This window comes from Cryptomeria japonica, chromosome 8 (assembly GCF_030272615.1).
Source record: "Cryptomeria japonica chromosome 8, Sugi_1.0, whole genome shotgun sequence".
In the NCBI taxonomy this organism is placed as follows: domain Eukaryota; kingdom Viridiplantae; phylum Streptophyta; class Pinopsida; order Cupressales; family Cupressaceae; genus Cryptomeria; species Cryptomeria japonica.
This window is the reverse complement of record NC_081412.1, coordinates 705,861,356-705,883,924: the sequence shown is the minus strand read 5'-3', so window position 1 is coordinate 705,883,924 and position 22,569 is coordinate 705,861,356. Positions and strand designations below refer to the sequence as shown.

The 22,569-nt window shown below is 33.8% G+C and overlaps 1 protein-coding gene and 1 non-coding gene across 2 annotated transcripts; both read left to right on the top strand.

Annotated features, from left to right (window-relative positions):
- Positions 1-2,561: 2,561 nt before the first annotated feature.
- LOC131064715 (probable calcium-binding protein CML23) lies at positions 2,562-3,840 on the top strand. Its single transcript, XM_057998957.2, has one exon. The coding sequence runs from the start codon at positions 2,763-2,765 to the stop codon at positions 3,471-3,473; it is 711 nt and encodes a 236-aa protein (XP_057854940.2). The 5' UTR covers positions 2,562-2,762; the 3' UTR covers positions 3,474-3,840.
- An 18,283-nt stretch (positions 3,841-22,123) lies between these two features.
- TRNAI-AAU (transfer RNA isoleucine (anticodon AAU)) lies at positions 22,124-22,197 on the top strand. The gene has a single exon. It is a non-coding gene; the product is annotated as a tRNA-Ile (tRNA).
- Positions 22,198-22,569: the final 372 nt, after the last annotated feature.

The following is a 22,569-nucleotide window of genomic DNA, read 5'->3' as shown; positions in this document are numbered from 1 at the left end:
GTTAGACATCCATTTTCTCCTAGATAATATGTTGGATATGTTTCTTAAGAGTTGTAAGGGATGTCAAATATGCAGGACAATAATGTGCTAGTTGTAATGAAGCTAATGTACCAGAACAACTTCCTACACTAATATTGAAAGGAGAATTATGGAAAAAACAAAGAAAAAAAAAAAAGATATTTATAATAGTTACATAAACATAAATTTCATATACCACAACATAGTGATAATTGGAAAAACTCTTTCAAGAGAAAAATCTCTCACTCCAAAAGTTGCCCAATATATTATTTTGAAATCAACACGATTTCAATATACTTGCAAAGCAAGCTTTCCCTGGAGTATCACCAACCAAATATTTGGAGGCAACTCAATAGCTATCAAACTCTTGAACACAATATGTAACAATACATATATGTAATACAATGCCCTCATAAAATAGGGTTTCCTTCTAGGGAAAGACAAGCCAACACAATATCTACCATTAGATTATACCCTTATTGAGGTGTGCAAGTCCTAGACCTTGCAAGGGGGTATCCCCCCTGTAACCCCCTGCACTCAATATCTTGCAAGGGGGTACCCCCCTTGCAACCCCCTGTGCTCAATATAATAACCTGTTATATTTGCAAGGTTTAGACACAATTTTCCTAACACTAGTTGAATACTAATGTGATTGTGATTATAGAAGCATATGAGATAGGATGTAACACCACACATACTAGCATCATAGGGCAACATTACAATCAATCAATCTTCAAAAACAATGATCTTATCCAATTGTAATCTTTGGACCTTCATTATGCATTTTCATGTATGTTTTACTATTAATGTTTAATCTTAACACATTTATTTTAGAACCATAATCATTGTAAAATACATTCATTTTATAACATTCCAAATAAAGCAATATTGAAACATGAAACTTATTTTGTCTTTCACCATGTTATCAATATCTCTATTGATTAAAGGAAATATTAAACATCCTAAACAAATAGGGAGAGGGAAAGTAAGAGGAAGACCTTTCTTTGATAAATAGGGAAATTTAGTGAGATTGAGAAATCTAGGGTAAGACAAACAAACTATGGGATAAAATGTGCATACTTTTATATATTTTCCTCTTGTTTTGTGCTTAGTTTAGTGTCTTCCTTTATAAATGTGAATTATGAATATTTATGACTACTTGGAACCCCAATTTTTCCTTCAAAATATGTCTTGCACCCAAAATTAAACCATCACTTTTGCATCTTCTCATACCAATACTCGACCATTAACTATCTTGAACACTAGTTCACCATGCTCATGTTCTCTTGGATAGGAATACAAATACTAGTGTTCATCACATTCAAATTTTACCCTCTTTATTTCTCAAATGCTTCTCCTTTCACACAAGCCTAACCCTAATTTGCCTCTAATAATTGGAAATGGACAAAATATTTGTAAAAGATGACTTTCCAAAGGAAATAATGCAGTCAGGAAGCATTAAGGAGCGCAAGAACAATCTAACTCACACATACCTCTTAGAGCGTTATGGACATAGGAGATGGAAACGTGATTAAGTTTAAAAGGCCCGAAAAAAGACCTAGGAAAATTTCAGAGGGTGTGCAATTAGAATGTCAAGGATAATAGGGAACACGTACCTAGGTTAAAAGAAGACTATACAATTCAATCCAAATTTTTTAGAGAAATTTAATTGCAAGTTATAATTAGACCCCATATTTGTAAAGGACACAATCACATACAGATGAACAATTCTGCACATCAAAGACGGTCAATATATCATTACATATATAATCACACTTATCTTTATTTCAATATAATTTATTACAAAATAAAAATCTTATAATCCAATTTTGATAATTTAAAATCTACCTCTAACCATCTTCCATACTTTCTAAGTCTCCCTTTCTTAACTTAAAATCAACACATCCCATCTTAACTTAAAATCAACTTAACTTGAAATCAACCTATCCTATCTAATAATTTGATGCTGAAATGATTCATTAGTGTGAATATGATATATCTTAGATAACTCTGAAGAATCTTCAATAATTCAAGAAAAAATAGAAGGTTGAGGAGATTAAGGAAGGTTTAGGGTAAAGAGAGGCAACTAATCCATAACAAAACTCAAAAGACCATATTGTACGTCTCTTGGAAGAGTTACAATACAAAATAATCTGTCCCTCCTCAATGAATGACCACTCTCTTGCTCAATTGTACACCCAATAAGATGAAAAAATCTCTTTCCCTAGAGGAGAAAATTGTGCCAATATAAATGTGTTGAGCTATAAATTGTCAGGTATGCCCCACAATGATGCAAAATTGATCATATTCCCCTCTCAACACATGTTCTCTTGATGTGATGTCAAGCTTGGATGTCAAACTGCCCTACAGCACCTAACCCCACCATGAGGAAATTGCTATGAAGCTTCACCATACCTTCTTTATCTTCCCTTCAAATCATTTTATATCTTTTTCTTCAATTTGACACTACTTTTGTCCAAAGACCTGAGCTTCCTGGATGCTTCGTCTGTCCAATCTGTCTACCCTCACCGTACTTCGATAGGACCGATGACAATTTCTCTGCAACTTCGCTGAGGCCTGTGTTTTACACTATATATTACACAAATCTCACAACATATACACAATGTGTATTGATCAAAGATCAATACTCACTGATGTATTCCCATTTGGGCATCTGCTTTCAGGCCCTGATTTCTGCGTTTTGAGCATTTGGGTGTCCAGAAATCAAGCTTTGAAGAGCATCCATGGAGCTGAGGAGAAGATTGATGTCCTATGGTAGATCTCCGTCACGTAACGGGGAAAAAAAGCTCTCCATTACGTCTCCGTCTGAATCACCAGAGATCGTCAAATCCCCTCGCTTGGGGCCATTCAGCCCCGGTTCGAGTTCCCGCAAGGCTCTGAAAAACCTCTTTGTGAAGAAAAAGAGCCGTTCTTCTCCTCCCGCTTCTTCTACCTCTGAGTCTCCCCCTGAGTCTCCCCCAGAATCCGTCAAAATCACAGAGTTGACGCCCCCTCTGAGCCGTCGGAATGGCGATGTGGAGCACGAGTTGACGGACGTTTTCCAGCATTTTGACGTCGACGGTGACGGCAAAATCTCTGCTGATGAGCTGAGGAATGTGCTTGTTTCGCTTGGGGAGGAGGATCTGAGTGAGGAAGAGTTGACGGCCATGATTAAGGAGGCAGACTCTAATGGTGACGGGTATATAGATTTGACGGATTTTATCCGTCTAAATACAGGCTCTGGTTTTGACAAGGATTCTGAGCTTTTTGACGCCTTTAATTTGTTTGATGTAGATAAAAAAGGGTGCATAACTGCTCAAGGACTCCATGAAATTATGACGCGTTTGGGTGAAGAGAGTAGTTTGGACGACTGTCATATGATGATAAAGCGCGTGGATTCTGACGGGGATGGGGTCGTCAACTTTTGTGAGTTTAAGCAAATGATGATGACTTAGAAATCATGGAGGGCTTGCTATTTTTTTTTGTTGTTATAAGGTATGAGAGAGGCTTGGTGAGGGGGCTTGGCTTGCTCTTAAGTTAGGTCACGAAAATGGGAAATTAACTAGAAAATATATAATTTTAAGTAAAAATTCGTGATATAACTTTGGATATAGGACCTCAAAGAAAAATCTTTTAAGGACGTAAAAACAAGAAGCGAGCGAAGGTCATGGTTTCTTAGGCGAGTCTTGAGTTCGTTGGTGTACAATTTAGAGTTTGATATCAACATTGGGATCTCGAAATCTTAATATTGTACAAATTATCTCAATAATAATATTGGGAGTTGGAAGTCTGAATGAGAATTGTAATGATTTTTTGTGCTTATTATTTTTATTATGCTTTGTTTTATGTTGTTTGTTAATTTTGTTAGAAGGTTCATTTATTATTTTAGTAAATCTTTTTCATGAGACTAGTTAGTTGAGGTATTTATAGTCTTCCTTTTGAACATGGAGAATACAAAATATATAATGGATATAATAATGATGGTTATAAAGGACAACATTAAATGGTAATAAATATTAACTTTGAGGATCAAGCATTATGTTTTTAAACATTAGAGCAAAAAAGAACTTAAAACGATTTTACAAAGGACAACATTCAAAATTCACATATATCAACTTTGAGGATCTAATGTTAAGTTTCCAAATATGATACAGACCAAAACATTAGAGCAAAAGTAACCTCATTTTTGAGCATGTAGCAAGCTCTGCATTTTTCAAAGTAGATGAAACATTTTGACCTTTCTTAGCAACATCTTTGATCTTGCACTGACGTTCGTTGTTTGCTCACATCCTCTCGAGTCTTTTGGGTATTCACACCTACTAAAATAAATGTACTCTATGGAACATCTCTTTCTTTGAGCCCTTCATCATAACAACCACAACTTGAGTTCTTCATTTGAAAGAGCTTCCACCAATTTTGGAACAAATTCCTTGCATATTGAACTATCAACCTTGGCATTGCACCTAGACCCATTACTTCATCACCTTAGATAGCTTTTACAAACCTTGTTGCCACTTGTTTGCATCATAAGTAATGGACTCCAAGCACCTATGAAAAACTCTCCTTGCATTGAGGATCTTGAATAGGGACTCTCTACTATGTTCCATAAAAAAGTAAGAGGAAACATAACAATAGCAGCTAGAAACCCCATGCCAAAGCCAAATTTTAGAGACCTACAAGCCACCTCAACTATGCTACCAGAGACCCATGGCATGTTAAATGGAAAGCTCACCCAAAGCCAAATGGACATGACATAAATGAATTTTTTTTGCATAAGCCATACATGCTTAATAACTTATCATACTAACAACGCCATCAACTACTTTCAATAAATACAAATTGCTCTTACACACAAACATGAAGCCACTCTTATAAATAATTATTACAAATGTATGGCAAAAAATAATGACCCTAAGCTTATCAAACAATAATATCAAATAAATATCTTTCATGAAGATGTATATCGTAAATACTAATTCATACCCTCCAAGAATTTACCATCTTAATTAAATTTTAGCTTTCATTTTAATAAATTAATTTTTAGTACGTCCTCTTAGAATATATTAATTTATGCTGAAGTTTTCATTTTCAATTAGGTGAATTGTTACAAGTTAGGTTTGGAAGCTTAGTGAATAGTTAGAATTCTATATAACTTTCTTTTCAATTAGGTGGAAGGTTACAAGTCAAATTTGAAAAATCTATATAACTTTCTTTTCAGTTAGATGGAAGGTTACAAGTCAAATTTGGAGGCTTATACTAAGTCCTTTTAATATAATTCAACATATTGAATTATGTAGAACTTTCTAGTAACAAATCAAACAAAATAATTCAACATGTTGAAATATGTAGAACTTTCTTTAATACAATTTTGATTAAAAATTAAAAAATATATCAAACATTAATATTTTTTTTCATTAAAAAATCCAACAATATATACTCTAATAACATATTTTTTGATTAGGAAAACTTGTTTTTCCTTAATCAAAAACATATTTTTTATATAATTCACATTCAAATGATAATTTTTTTTGGGAAGTATTGATATACCCTTTTTCATGGGCACTTTCTATATTAATGATAGAATTAATCTATTTTTACTTTTATTTTTAAATTTTTCATTTGGATATTTATCAATCTTATTAAAAAAATTTAATTCTTTTTTATTCTTTTATATTTTTTACTTTTTGTATTTTTCTCAGTTTTTACACACACATATAATCTTTATTTTATTAGGTTATTTTTGTATTGTCCTCTTGGTGTCTTTAATTTTCCCCAATTGTGTATTTTCTTCTTTTAGTACCTTGTAGTATTTTAGCTGATTTCTATTGGTTATTTGTTTAGTTTTTATTTTTCTTCCTTGATCTCCATGCCCTTTCCCTCCCTCTATCTTTTATTCTTCCTCAAATCTTCATCTCACAATCTTTCATCTCTTTAGAATTCTTCTTCATCCTGATGATGAATCACAAAGTGTGATTCAAAACGCTAATGATAAAAATGAGCTTACACAATCGAATCCAAAAGCAACAAATGAATAAGATGAAAATAATTAGTACACAAGAAAGGTAATAGTCAAACAAAATGAAAAAAATTACTGTTTGGCATATGAGGAAGCGTAGATTTGATTTTCAATATAAATCAGTTCTCAGTGTATCCGTCAATTTGATTTTGTTAAATGGTTTGTGTTTACCTACAAATTCGTTCACATTGCTATATAAAGATGGCACTAATGAAACCCTAAATGGTGGGTTGTTTTCATCATTTCTACCATTGTTTTCACTAGAATTTCATGTACCATATTTGTTATGGTGAGCACGTAGAGATTTTTTATTTAAATGGGGTAGTCAAAATTTTGGGACACCATGACCCTACTAGTGTGGTAACCACCTGATACTGAAATGAAGAACTGCATAAAATAGTTTTGATGCCTCAATCCACTAATCATTTTTAACTTTTTATTTTGTTAATTTTTGTGATGCTTGTAATTTTTTAAGTCTTTATATTTGTTGATGTTGAATTGTGTGCTTTGGTGTATGAATGGAAATAAAGGTAATGGAAGTTTTCTAAGACGCCAAAGGAAATGGGAGTATGATGTTATACTTTTGGATGATGCATCTATGCCCATGAAGAAGGGTTGCGGGAAGTTCACGAGGAATGGAAAAAAAGAGCTTTAAGTAAATTGTGAGAAGAATAGAAAAAAGTAGAATTCAAATTAGAAGGAATTCTAAAAAATTTCTATAAAAGTTGAATGCAAGAGTAAACGAATAATTTTGAAACAACATATTTATAAAATTTGTATGCTTATAGTCATTTAAAAATGTAAAAAATGCTACCAAAAGCGACTTTTGTTTATTTTACAATTATTTATTATGCACCAAAACTAGGTTGGGCTTAACAACACACTCTAAGCTTTGACCGCTTAGGTGGCTGGTGTGGGCCCGACTAACTTTTCATTCCTTATTTTGTTTTCCGTTGCTATTTTTAACTCTCTAAGGTGAAGTGACTGCTTGGATTAACTTTGAATTCAATTTTGAATCCCACTCATCCAATCATTTGCCCGCACATTTCAAACTTCAATGTGATGTATGTTGTTGTCCACAACATTAATAGATGATCTGACATTTCAAATAGATAGTTTGGTGGCCAGCCTTAGACCACACACTAAGCAACATATTAAGTCTAGAGTATGTTAGTCAACTTTGATTGTTTAACACTTTTAAACTTAGAAGTGTATTCTTAATATGACAACATACATTAAGCAACATATTAAGCAGTCAATTTTGAGTATATAACACTTTTAAGCCTAGAAATATAAGATTGATGTGTGTGATTTAAACCATTCCTAGTTTGATGATCAATTATGCACGCTGAAGGCTTCCTTTTCTATGCTAGAAAAGAGATTAGAGTGAGAGATAAAATTCAAATAAAAGAACACATTTCTCTTGTCATGAGCTTAAGATGCCAAGAGATGCCATTTTCTTTAATGGAGGTCGGTGTACATCTAAGAGATGCCAAAAGTTGGAGAAGGGAAATGGGTTTGGTGCATCATATGCCTCTACAATTACTGCTCTTAACAACCAGCTCCCTAGTGTTCAAATGGTTGCAAACCCGTATAGAATGAGTATTGAGACATCACTTCTGTGAATAATTGTTTGGTTGTAATTTGATCTGTTTTACCAATCACTTCTAATGGAGCTGTATTCATCGCATTTCTTATTGTTTGAATGGAACTTTACTTCTTGCCTTTGATTACCATATCTAAAGCATGGACGTTTGCCACTGCATATTCTATATAGGTATTGACCGATATACGTCCCTATGCTAGGGTGTTTTCTATTTTGAATACAAAGGATCCTTTGTGACAATGCTTGTATTAAATATGCTCGTAGCAAACTGATTTGCATTTTTTTTTGAATTAGATGGCAATATCCTCATCTAATTCAAAAATGGATCAACGGCTAGTTCAGAGCAGAAATTAATTGTTGAAAAGCCACCCCATGATATTTGGAATATAGTACTTTGGGATAAATATGGAGAGAATTACTTGCTATTGTTTTTGGAAGAGATTGCATGTGTTTTCTTTATATCAATGTTTTAGATTATATTTTATGATTCAATATCATCTAATGATGAGGAGTATATCGATTTGACGGATTTTATCCATCTAAATACAGACATTGGTTTTGACAAGGATTTTGAGTTGTTTTATGCCTTTACATTGTTTGATGTAGATAAAAAAGGGTGTATAACTGCTCAAGGCCTTCATGAAATTATTACGTAGTTGGGCGAGGAGAGTAGCTTGGATGACTATCATTTGATGATAAAGTGCATGGTTTCTAACGGGGATGGGATTGTCAACTCTAGGGAGTTTAAGCAAATGACGAAGGCTTAGAAATGGGGGGTTAGGCTTGTTATTTTTTCTAACATATGAGAGATGCTTGATGAGGTGGTTTGGCTCTCACGAAAATGGAAAGTTATTAAATATATAATTTAAAATAAAAATTCGTGATATAACTTTGGACATAAGAGGACTCAAAGAATTTTTTTTAAGAACATAAAAACAACTTTTGTAAATGGAACTTGATAAGAGGGTTAAAATGAATGGCGAGCAAAGGTCATGGTTCCTTAGGTGGGTCTCTAAATTGGTTGGTGCACACTTCAGAGTTTGGTAGCAATATTGGGATCTCAAAATCTTAATATTATACAAATGATCTCAATAATAATATTGGGAGTTGAAAATCTGAATAATAATTGTAAGGATTCTTTATGCTTAAGTATTATTTTTATTATGCTTGGTTATTATGCTTGGTTTTATGTTGTTTGTTAATTTTGTTAGAAGATTCATTTATTATTCTAATAAAATGTTTTTCTTGAGACTTGTTAGTTGAGGTATTTATAGAGTCTTGCTTACAAACATGTAGAGTACAAAATATATCGATTGATATGATAAAAATGGTTATAAAGGACAACATTAAACAATAATAAATATTAACTTTGAGGATGCAACATTACACTTTTAAACACTAGAGCAAAAAGAACTTATAATGATTACAAAGGACAACATTAAAAAATAACATAGATCAATTTCGAGGATCCACCATCACCCTACCAAATATGATAGGGCCCAAAACACTAAAGAAAAAAGAACCTTATTTTTGAGCATTTAGAAAACTCTTTCATTGTTTCAAACTAGATGAAGCATCTTGACATTTTCTAGCAACATCTTCTCCTTGCACCCACTTGCCTTGCCTGCCCACATCCTCTTGAGGCTATAGGGCATTCACATCATGCGAAAGGGGAATGTACTTAATGGAACATCTCTTTCTTTGAGCCCTTCATCATGACAACCATAATTTGAGTTCTTCATTTGAAAGAGCTTATGTAGACCAATTTTGGAATAAATTCCTTACATATTGAATTCTCAACCTTGGCATTCCACCTAGACCCATTCCTTCATCACCTTAGATGGCTTTTACAAATCTTGTTGCCACTTGTTTTCATCATAAATAATGGAGTCCAAACACCTTGGAAAACTTTCTCCTTGCATCAAGGATCTTGAATAAGGACTCTCTACTATCATTCCATAACAAGCAAGGGGAAACATAATATTAGCAACTAGAAACTCCATGCCAAAGCCAAAAATGCTAGAAACCTACAAGCCACCTCATTTATGCTACCAATTGAGAGACACATGACAACTTAAATGGAAAGCTCATCCGAAGCCAAATAGACATGACATAAATGAAGAAAATTTGCATAGGACATACATGCTTAATAAATGTAGTGTCATAAAATTGCGACCCTAGCAATTTTCGACTGCATTAGGGTCCTCACGCACGTGAGATCGAATCCTCTAGCCTGATCAGAGACTAGAGATTACTTAGCCTTCAGAAACGACTTCTTCCTTGCCCTCTGCATCACCCCGTCCGCACTTTACCCTGGAGAAAGGGGTAGGACAGGGGCGTGGCGCCAATGTCCCCCCTTGGACAGGAGTGTGGCACCCTTGTCCTCCCAGGACAGGATTGTGGCGCCCCTGTCCCTGCCCTATTTTGGGGTAGGACCCTTCTTAGGGTTGCATTGTTGGTTGTGCATCGGGGGGGAAACTCCCCCGATGTTGGTCTGTGACGAAAATCAGATCCACTAACATGTATTTAAGGGCCATTTGTCCTCTCATTTGCATAAGGTTGGATAGGTCGAAGTTGGATAGATTCAAGTTGCATAAGTGATCAAGCATTCTTTTCTAGCATTGTGCATTCTCAAGTCTCCCTTCAAGACTAGATGTTGCATTCAAGTCAAGGATTCAACCATTGAAGAGGAGATTGATTTCAACATACAATTCCACACAAGCATTCCTATCAACATTGCCACTACAACCTCCCTTGAGGTGATTTACAATTCAGTCTTTCATTTACATCTACTTGCAAGTACTTTCTTTCATTTACATCTACTTGCGAGCACTTTCTTTCATTACTTGGTTAATTCCAAAACTGGGGTTTGACCTAAAGAAAAACCCCCAATCCCAACCCATTTTCCTCTTTTTTCTGTGTGTAGGTTGCAGGTGCACAACTGTACTTTCGGATTCAGGGTCCATTTGTAGAGGCAGAAAAACCCTTTTCGTTTCGCGGATTTTTCGGAGGACCATGTACATTCTTGCCACGGTCCGGGCAACTCGCCATGGTTCGGACAACTTTTCCTCAAATTCATAGGGTGAATTTGTCTCGACATATTACTGCCAAATCTAGGTGCACAACTTCATCCCATATTCCGATCTCAAGTTATAATCAATTCTTTGTCACTTTTGCACTACATAATTCAATCAAATGCCTTTCTATTCCAAACAAGGAAGAGGGGATCAACTTAACATTCTCGGTTCCTTCAAGATTCAATCTACCATCTTTATGTGGAGAGATTGAATCTAGTGAATTATCCTCTCCTCTTCCTAATGTAACATGGTGAAAAGTGTTTGAAGGGTAATCAATAGTGAAACTCTCATCTCTCTTTGAGGGAAAGGGTAGTTTTCCTTTTGATCTATCATTCACCATTTTTCCACCATTACATTTTGGTGAACTCGACATCTTGCATGCTTTCCTTTGAATAAAATTGCATATTTTTCCTTAAAGCAATCGCTCTCGATAAGGTGCGTGTGATCGCTTTAACGTGGGGGCATACACTCCTCTCATATTTTCCTTCTTGTGATACTTAGAATTTTACTTAGTGAACTTTGTTTTGCTTTGTAATCTTTGGTATCCTAGCTTTCACGACTCATAGTGAAGGGAACTTTGCTACTTGTATTCATGGCTCTCCCCTTCTCGATATTCCCTTTTACTTTGTCAATCGAATTCGTAAGATCCCAAGTCCACTGGGGGCTTGGCACATCTTGCCTCCTTGACGTGGTAAAGTCTTTCAATCTTGTTTCCTTGTACTTTACCAACAGTATTGGCGTACGCTTATACTCCCGCTAAAGTGGGGGCTAAATGTAGTGTCATAAAATTATGACCCTAGCAAATTTTGACTGCATTAGGGTCCTCACGCATGCGAGATCAAATCCTCTAGCCTGATGGGAGATCGGAGATTGCTCAGCCTTCAGAAATAACTTCTTCCTTGGCCTCTACATCACCCCGTCCACACTCTTCCTTGGAGAAAGGGGTAGGATAGGGGCCTGGCACCACTGTCCTCCCTTGGACAGGGGCGTGGCACCCTTGTCCTCCCAAGATAGGGGCGTGGCACCCTTGTCCCTACCCTATTTTGGGGTAGGACCCTTCTTAGGGTTGCATTGTTAGTTGTGCATCGGGCGAGAAACTCCCTCGATGTCAGCCCGTGACGAAAATCAGATCCACTAACATGTATTTAAGGGGAATTTGTCCTCTCATTTGCATAAGGTTGGAAAGGTAGAAGCTGGATAGATTCAAGTTGCATAAGTGATCAAGCATTCAAGCATTCTTTTCCAACATTGGGCATTCTCAAGTCTCCCTTCAAGGCTAGGTGTTGCATTCAATTCAAGGATTCAACTATTGAAGAGGAGATTGATTCCAACATATAATTCCACACAAGCATTCCTATCAACATTGCTACTACAACCTCCCTTGAGGTGATTTACAATTCAGTCTTTCATGTACATCTACTTGCAAGTACTTTCTTTCATTACTTGGTTAATTCCAAAACTAGGGTTTGACCTAAAGGCAAACCCCCAATCCCAACCCATTTTCCTCTCTTTTCTGTGCATAGGTTGTAGGTGCACAACCGTACTTTTGGATTCGGGCTCCATTTGCAGAGGCGAAAAAACACTTTTCGTTTTGCGGATTTTTCAGAGGACTGTGTACATTCCAGCCACGGTTCGGGCAACTTTTCCTCAAATTCACAGGGCGACTTCGTCTTGACATATTACTACCAGATCTAGGTGCACAGCTTCATCCCATATTCTGATTTCAAGTTATAATCAATTCTTTGCCACTTTTGCAGTACATAATTCAATCAAATTCCTTTCTATTCTGAACAAGGAAGAGGGGATCAACTTAACATTACTGTTTCATTCAGGATTCAATTTACCATCTTTATGTGGAGAGATTGAATCTAGTGAATTATCCTCTCCTCTTCCTAATGTAACATGGTGAAAAGTGTTTGAAGGGTAATCAATAGTGAAACTCTCATCTCTGTTTGAGGGAAAGGGTGGTTTTCCTCTTGATCTATCATTCACCATTTTTCCACCATTACAATAACTTATCATACTAATAACATCATCAACGACTTTCAATAAATATGGCTTGCTCTTACACACAAACACAAAGCCACTCTTACAAATAATTATTACAAATGTATGGCAAAAAATAATGACCCTAAGCTTATCAAACAATAATATTGAATACATAACATTCATGAAGATGCATATCTTAAATACTAATTTATACCCTCCAAGAATTTACCATTTTAATTAAATTTTCAGCTTTCATTTTAATAAAGTAATTTTTAGTACCTAAGTAATAGGACGAAGGTTATGTGGAGGCTTCCTCTTAGAATATCTTAATTTATGCTTAAGTTTTTATTTTCAATTAGGGTTTTTGTTACGAGTTAGGTTTGGAAGCTTAGTGAATAGTTAGAATTCTATATCTTTCTTTTCAATTAGTTGGAAGATTACAAGTCAAATTTGGAGGCTTATATCGATTACTTTTAAAACAATTCAACATGTTGAATCATGTAGAACTTTCTAGTAACAAAACAAATAAAATAATTCAACATATTGAATTATGTAGAACTTTCTAGTAATAAATCAAATGTACTGCAATTTTGATTAAAAATCTAATAATACATCAAATACTAATTTATTTTCATAAAATAATCCAGCAGTAAATAACCTAATTACACATTTTTTATATTTAAGATTTTCAATAATAAAAATAATCGATTTAAAAAGAGAGAAATAATTAGTACCAAAGAAAGCCAACGGTCAAACGAAATAAAAAATCTTACCGTTTGGCATAAAAATTACCGTTTGACAAATGAGGAAGCGTGGATGTGATTTTCGATATAAATCAGTTCTCACCGCATCCGTCGATTTGAATTTGATCAATGGTTAGTGTTTACCTTCGAATTCCTTCGGATTGGTATATAAAGATGACCCTAATGAAACCTAGCAATCTCCTCATCTCCCATAAATGGTGGGTTGTTTTCATCATTTCTGCCATTGTTTTCACTCGAATTTCAACTCTCTGCCATATTTGCTAGGTTTTGGGTTTCATGTGTAGTTTTATAGAAACTACCTTAGTACAAGAAATCTCTACATGCTCACCATAATAAGACAATGTGGGGTATCAACGTGTATATATATACAAAAGCTATGAAATTGCAATGAAATTTTGGAAACCCACAAAGTCATCAATTTAGGTCCTAGTAATTGTTTTTTATTGATGCTTAAAATTATATTTATATAAGAATCATCTATAATATTGAAATTTAACACATAAATATTTATAATGAATTGTTCAAAACTTGAAATTCAACTTAAGATTAGATAAATAAGATTCAATTGGATTGAGCAATATACAAGAGCATTATATTGATGGTATGATGAAAGAATAAGTATCTGGTAGAATACTAAGAGGGGGAGGGTGGGGGTGAATTAGCATACTTAAAAACTGATACAAACTCCCAAACTCAAATTCAAACTCACAAAGTAAACTTTCACTTATCAAGATCAATACTCAACATCAACTGACATCAACCGGTTTGACTGTTATGACGACTTAATAGTAAACAACTTCAATCTTGTAAACATAAAAAATGCTTAATCATATGTCAACATATTCATCTCTCAATACTTCCAATTATCATGCCTTATCAGAATAGTTAAGTAGTTAATCAAATCAACAAATAAGATCATAACCACAAAAGCATTCACCATTTGACACAAATATTTATACGTGGAAAACCCAAATAGGTAAAAACCACGGTGAGATGAGACTCACAAGGATAGCTATCTGAACTCTTCTGAAGTTCACCCTTTTAGGAGCCAAGCCTGTTAAATCTTTTACAATAAGTCATGTGAAGAACTAATTCCAGTTAGGAATCACCCGGTTAGGGGATTTGCAAATATGCCTTGATGAAAATCACAAAACCCTGTTAGGAGTAACCTCGCTAGAGGATTTAAGAATCCAAACTAATGGACCACCTTGTTAGAGGATTTAGAAAGTAACCAAGCTTGTTAGAGCTTACCCGGTTAGGGGATTTCAATTTCTGCTCTAAGTGTTAAAAAACAACAGGTTTTCTTGATCTGTCTGAATAACACTACATATGCTTGATCAGATCCTTCTTAAGCTTCAATCTACCTTTACTCAAACTACAGATCCATCCACTGGTTAGGCAACCACACACTCAACTGGTTTCTCCCAATCTTGTCAACTTTGTCAACACTTAACAAAACAATATCATCGACCTTAAATACAAATCAACTAGGTCGGTAACACAACAAAAACCTAATTCTTATCATCGAGATTACAAACAAGTCGGTACAATCTTGACCGTTGGAAATCATAACAATCTCTTCACATTCTTCAAGAAAATTCCAACCGCTCCATGATCACCGCTTCATCGGACTTTGTAACTCATCACGTACTATGCATTAGATGCAATCCACTTTGCTCCTTTCCAAGATAACAAACGCGCCAAATCAATCTAAACTAATCCTCATACAATGATCACACGTGTCTCCATCATTATTGCTCAACATTAGATCTTAAACCAACAAACTTGATCGGTTAGGGTTTAACAGAAAACAAACAGTAGGGTTTACCGGTTACATAACATAGAAAGGTTTAACCCTTTACACCGGTTTTATAACTCATCACGCACTATGCATTAGATGCAATCCACTTTGCTCCTTTCCAAGATAACAAACGTGCCAAATCAATCTGAACTAATCCTCATACAATGATCACACGTGTCTCCATCATTATTGCTCAACATTAGATCTTAAACCAACAAACTTGATAGGTTAGGGTTTAACAAAAAACAAACAGTAGGGTTTACTGGTTACATAACATAGAAAGGTTTAACCTTTTACACCGGTTCATCTTACAAACTACCATATACTGGTTTACAACATCTTCCTCAAGTTTTATCATACTGGTTACAAGACAATAGCAATAACAACAATAACATCAACAATATCATGAATATCATTCACTGGTTCAATTGACATCAATGACAACATATCATTAATGCAATCTATATGCAAAATGCCAATAAACTAAGAATGGCAACATATATAAGCACATGAAAATTTTAAATAGTACAATCAAAATTTTGGGACAAACGTGACCCTACTAGTGTGGTAGTGACCTAATATTGAAATGAAGAAATGCATAGAAAAGAAAAACATAGCTTCAAAACTAAAAATCATAGAGTATGGTGGTAATGTCCTTTATTGTGGCAACCCTCTTTCCATAGCTATGACTATTATAGTGTAATAGTGACCCTTGAGTGTAGAGACTTTGAATATTTTCATAGTTTTGATGCCTCAATCTACCAATCATCATGATGCTTGCAATTTTTTAATTTTCTATATTTTTAGAGAGATATTGGGGTTAGGAGTTATGGGAAGGATGACAAAGATTGATATGTCTATTTTGGAACCTACTTCAATTAGGTCTCTTTTGGTTTATTTTAACCTCCATTTAGCAAAAAGAATAGAGTATAGAGCATATGCAAACTTTGGTACAAAGGGGCTAGTAATATAATTAAAACTAAAAGGTTGCATATTCTAAGAGATTAGTAATGTTGTATTGTGTGCCTTGGTGTGTGGATGGAGATAAAGGTAATGGAAGATTGCTAAGATGCAAAAGGGAATGAGAGTATGATGTTATACTTTTGGATGATGCATAAAATCTATGAAAGTGTAGTGCTCATGGAGGAGGATTTTGGGGAGTTCATGGGGAATGGAAGAAATGGAGGTTTAGGAAACTTGTGAGAAGAATAGAAAAACACATTGAATTCAAATTAGAGGGAATTCTAAAAAAAATCTATAGAAGATTGAATTCAAGAGTGAATGAGTAATTTTGAAACAACAAATTTATAAAATTGAACATGCCTATATTCATTTAAAAATGTATAAATGCTACCAAAAGTGGCTTTTGTCCATTTTAGAATTATTTATCATGCACCAAAGATATTGTGATTTGGTAGCATCCAAGTAGACATAAGTTTTTAAGCCTATCTTTGGTTTATGATTTTTACATTAATTTTCATATAATATTAGACTTTAAAATGTGACTATACAATTGAATAAATAGAGCTGTTAGGATAGGTGACATCAACTTTGCATTCCTAATCCATTCTGCAAAATCCTCTAACCCTCACTTTGTACTTTTGTCAATGTAGTTGTCCCAATGGTCTTCTATTTTGGGCTCATGCTTGTAGGATGCCCATATAATTGGGCTAATTTTCCCTATAGGATCAAAGTTATTCCCGATTACTGATATAAGGATTGCATAGTGTAGGTTGCCATCTTTGTCTATTCTCTTGGCATTTTTCATATCCAGGTAGCTATGTGCACCTATCTTGATAGGGAAGGTAAAACAAGATTTATGCTTTGTGACAATGAGTTTTTGTGCCTCCCCTACTTGTCTACATAATTCCAAAAGAAACAACTTATCAAAAGAATATTTGGGTGATCTCATGGGATCACTGCTATAGCCTACAACTCTTACATAAGTAAAGGTATTGGATGAATGTAATAGCTACCAAACCTTTGAATCTCAGATGTAACATCACAGAAAGACATTTTGCAAAATCACCCTCCAAATGCTTGATTATTGCAAAGATTAAAACAACATTTACAACACAATAATCTGTTGTACTCCTCTCTAGAATCAACTGAGAGTAGTGTTGATAGATCCTCATTTTGTAGTCTATGAATGAACTTATTGTGGCTAAACCTAGGAATGTGGCATGTGCAACAATAGGTAGATGAGGTAGGATATCATATCAAACTTGGGATCACATTTTACCAATACCAACTACTCATGAAGAGAATCACTTATGATGGTTCCCCAATCTATGCGCACTTTCCTTGTGAAGATTGTCTTAATAAACAAGAGTATCCATGGGTGTAAATCCATGACATTGGGTATGCCTACAATCTTGCTTAACAAAGTTACTTGATTCTTTGCATCTTCATGGAGCATGCTCTTGTGGATTGCTTTTGCTAACTTTCTTAGCACCTTTCTTGGTTTATCCAACATGTTGTTATTGATGTACTCTGTTTGAATCACTGCACTTCTCATAGCAATCATTTCCAATTCTAACATTCATAACAAAACATTTATTGTACTTTGGTACCTCGAATACTCTTTCCAAATTGTCAAGTGAATCATCCAACACAATTTATCCTAAAGGCACATAGACTTTTTTTATCCACATTATAATTTTTTGCACATGCTAGTACCAAATATGGGGATGGAGAACTACTGCTTGAACTAAGCCCGACTTTGCTAATGATGTAGCCCACAGGGTCCCATTTTTCTCATCTCTCATCCTTTTCAGAAGTTCCTTCATATTCACATTCCCAAATCAGTGTTTGAAATGTTAATGTCCTTGGACACCATCTTTGAAGGTGAAAAATATACTTTAAACTGATACTTCATTTGTGTCTTTTTTACTTCCTTCTCTTGTGCAAGAAAAAACAACTTAAGTTAAGGAGGCAAATCTATAAATTTTATCTCTAGTCAACTAGAATTCAATCATTATCCATGATGATAACAAGCAAAAGTATATTGATTTAACCATAATAATTCTCAAAGACATCAAATTGATAATTTTCATGTTCTAGATATGCATTGAAATCAACCCTAACTGAGATTGGGCTTTCAGTGTTTGGTTTTAGTTTTGAGCTTTGGTAGTTTGAACAGTTGATTCTTGACACTCAAAACTCATAAGAATTCAGTTCAATACATTAGGTACCGGGGTTGAAGATCAGGGATCATTGGACTACCTTCTATCATGTGTTAAAACATTGAACAAATCACCTCGAGCTTCAAAGTCCACTAAACAGTTTATAAAGTTAGATTTCCCAAAACTTTGATGGATCGGGGCTTCGACTTTTGATTTGCTTGAACCTTTGTCAACATGAAAATACCACCTTTGATATCTAATGTGAGCAAATCTTAAGTCTTGTTCCTCTTTTTGGGGAATAGGGGTGAGAGCTTCAAATTTAGATCTTCTTGACTTGTGATCTTAATGCAAGTTTTTAAGTTCCAAAGTCATATGTGTCAATTTTTTTGGGGGTTTGCAAGGAAAATCTTAAGGTGCATCTTGTAAGGGAGACCAAAGGGTACACATGGGATCAAGAGTCATTTAGGATTGAATGAAAATAAGGAAGTCCCAATAACCATTGTCCATTCTTGAGGGATGATAAGGGTGAAATTATAAAGGATTAAACAAAAACCAAAAAGGGCAAAATACAAAGGGACGTAAACAAACCGAAACACAAAGAAACAAAGTAAAAAATGGGAAGTACCCACTAAATTTAAGCTTGTGTACTTAGTGTCGTATGTAAAATTCATCATTAATTCAATCAGAAATAAAGGGAAATCATGAATCCCTATCTAATCAAAGAATTCAAAACAAACTCAATGAAATGATGTAAACAAGTAATAGGAATGTAAAATAAATTAATTAAAACTCCCTATTCCATGACTGCATGTAGCTTGCATTGTTCTTCTCGTCTTTGTGGTATGGTGGCTCTTAGATATTGCGCTGGCAACCTGCAAATGACACAAAGATTCAAAATTTGTGATTCATCGTGATTGTTGAAAATGGAGTTTGAATGCTCAATTTATAGATTATTGGAGAGGATTGATTGAAAGGTGGAACAAATTGATTAAGAGGTGGAAATCAGGTGAGCTCACATGCTGATTGATAGTTGAACTGTTAATTTGGAGATGGAACTCAATTGAATGAATAGATAAATGAGTTAACTGATTGAGAAAAAAACTGATTGAAAGATGAAAAAGAATGATTGGAGGATAATTGATTGATGACAAAGAAAACCGTGTTTAGAAAAAGCTAACTATAAGATAGAAAAAGCTAATTGATTGATCAAGAAGCTCTTGTAATCTCTTGTAATCTCTTGAATCAATAGAAGAAGCTCTTGTAATCCTTTTTTTGCATCGAGTCATCATAGTTACCATTTTAACTACTCTATTTTTTGTTTTTCTTATTCGACAACTATTTTTTATTTTTTAGGAATTTCCTTTATTTATGTGATTAGAATTTTTTTTTTCGAAGGAGTGTTTGGACTCTTTACATGCTACCCAACAACAGACAGGTAAATCCTTTGGAGATCGGTAAGGGAATGTTGTGCATTTATATGAGAGGGATAATAGTGTGTAGAGGTGACACTAATATATAATTGAAGATAATTAAAACTTTGGTTAAATAATGTCATGACATTAAATTTGGAGTACATGTTGATAATAGTTCTAAGTTCTAGGTTCATTAAGGATTGACATTTGAAGGTTTGTGTGTTCAAGTGGCTACATAAACATATGTAAGGCATTAAAAGAGAAAATAGGCTAGTAAAAATGTTTAATCATTTAGAAACTTGATATTTTACATGAGAAGACCAAAGATTTGTTGGTAGAAAGACTATTATTGAAGCATTCAAACTCTTTTTGCATGACTAGAAAGTGAACCTTGAATGTGTGAATGAGTCGTTACCTTGTGCCATTCTAATTTCCTAAGCTCTTTGTTATATTGTAACTCAACTTGTATATATAATTTATAAAAGTAGATAATATTGATATTGTTAAGTTTGTAGGGGCTCCTACCTTGTATTGATATAATGTTATTTTGTAAGGACATATACAACTTGAAACTCGAATCTTATATTAAAATAAACAAGTTATACTATCATTTCCATCTTTAAAAAAACATATAAAAGGTCTACAAATATCATTCTCTAAATATTTTATTTATTTATTATATTTATTTTTGAAACAAATAAACATATCCAAAATGCTATCTTTAATGTTATTACATATATCTATGGTAGGGAAGAGCAATGGTTATTGTTCATGTTCTAATAAGAGTTCACTCTTTGCACACCTACCCCCCCCAACAAATAACTAAAAGCTCATTAATAAATTTCACATGTACCAATAACCACTCATTTTTAACATTTTTGGGCTATAACTGACCCATTTGTGCACCTTTATTGGTATCCATAGTGCATGACTACTAGGACGTTTGTGCATACGTATTGACAATTTTAAGTGCACAATTATTTAGGCATCTTTAAGTAGGTATCGAGTTACACTTTGAAATGTGTACTTTTCAACTGTTGCACGCACAACAGATCTCATAGTATGCATTGTTACTACCTAGAAGCCAAAGCAATAACTATAAGCAGTTACGTTGCATGCAAAAAACAACAAAAAAAACGTCAAATCTGATATAATATTTAAAATCTATAGATGCACAAAATTAACTATAATGACTATTAATATGCTTTCCCTAATTTTAAGAAATAAAACTTTTAAAACAAGAGCTGTGAGGCAGCATGAGTCCCTGCCTAGTGCCAAAAATAGGCAAAATTGATTTGTACAAATGCAGATGTTTGTGTAAAACATGGGGGAGGATGTTATTTTATTTTATAATATTATACAAGAATATTAAATATTGATATTAAAAACAATAATAACATTAATTGAAAAATAAATTCAATATTAACAAAAAAAATATTATATAAATTGAACATAAATACAATTAAATTCTGAAATAAATTAAATTTAAAAAATTAATACTATATAATTCAAGTAAAAAGTTCAAAATAAATTAAACTATATTAAAATTGATACAATTTACATTTTAACTTTTACATTAAAAAATACAAATAAAATCATAATAAAAAAGCTCAGGTAAAACCGGGAATAAATTGCAGGTAATTAAAAAAAACATTTTATACACATTTAATGCAAAACAACACGAGTTTTTTCAGTCAGCCTATGGGTTTTCCGTTTTTGCCTATAAAGCTCATTAAACCAGGGATGTTGCCTCCTCCGAATTGAATAGTATTTGTCGGCAGTCCTTGAGCCAGGGTTTGGAGAAGCTCTTTACGTACGCACATCATGGTCTTGCAGATCAATAGTCTTGGTGAGGTCGCTGGTTGTAGATAGCGTGTAAATTCTTTTCAGAAACACAAGTAAAAAAATTTAGAATTGTGAAATTAATCATAGTTTCGAAAAAAAAAATTAACGGCAACAACCAATGATAAAAGCAAAAACTAATTTCATTTTAATTATTAATTCTATTAAATAGCAAAACATTAGAAAATGTGAGAAAAGCCAAAAAATAATTAAATGTGATTGGTTGTCACGGATTTCAAAGCAAATTAATAGGCAGAGATGAAAACATTAGTTTCCGCCTATAGATAGGCGGGACTAATAAAATAATCCAGAGTCATTAATCAGAACGTGACATGATTTGAAGTTTAAATAGATAGGTCAACATGGCGAGCCTTTTGTGGGTTATTTCCCATACGGAGTTCATTTGAAGTTAGTTTCAAATAGTACTATAAAAAATAACTACTAATAAATTAATATAGACGAATCTCTCAAAGGGCCTATTAGCTCAGCTGGTTAGAGCGTCGTGCTAATAACGCGAAGGTCGCAGGTTCGAGACCTGCATAGGCCAAGACTATTAAGCTTTAAAATTTTTCAAAGTCGACTGTGGAAGTTTTCTATTCACCATTCATAAATGTAAAGAAAGTGCAATTAAAAATAGCTGTGCTCGGTTATACGCAACCCACATGAAAAGTGTAAATGTGATTTTTTCTAAAATATAATTTTTAATGCTTCTTTTACAACAGGGATTTGATTGTAGTTAAAGCTCATCAGAACTGGTACTTTATAACCATAACTGTAAGCCAGCAAAATGATAATTTTGAGGATTTAAGTTTTCAAACTGGCGTTTATTATGTTTTGAATCAATATTTTTAATATATTATTTTCTTTTTAATTTAAATTATGGAAATAGTGAGTTAGAGAAGATAAAATAAATAAAATT

Bases quoted from the DNA above. Each gene is read 5' to 3' on its own strand.
- LOC131064715 (XM_057998957.2), top strand. From the start codon at position 2,763: ATGGAGCTGAGGAGAAGATTGATGTCCTATGGTAGATCTCCGTCACGT.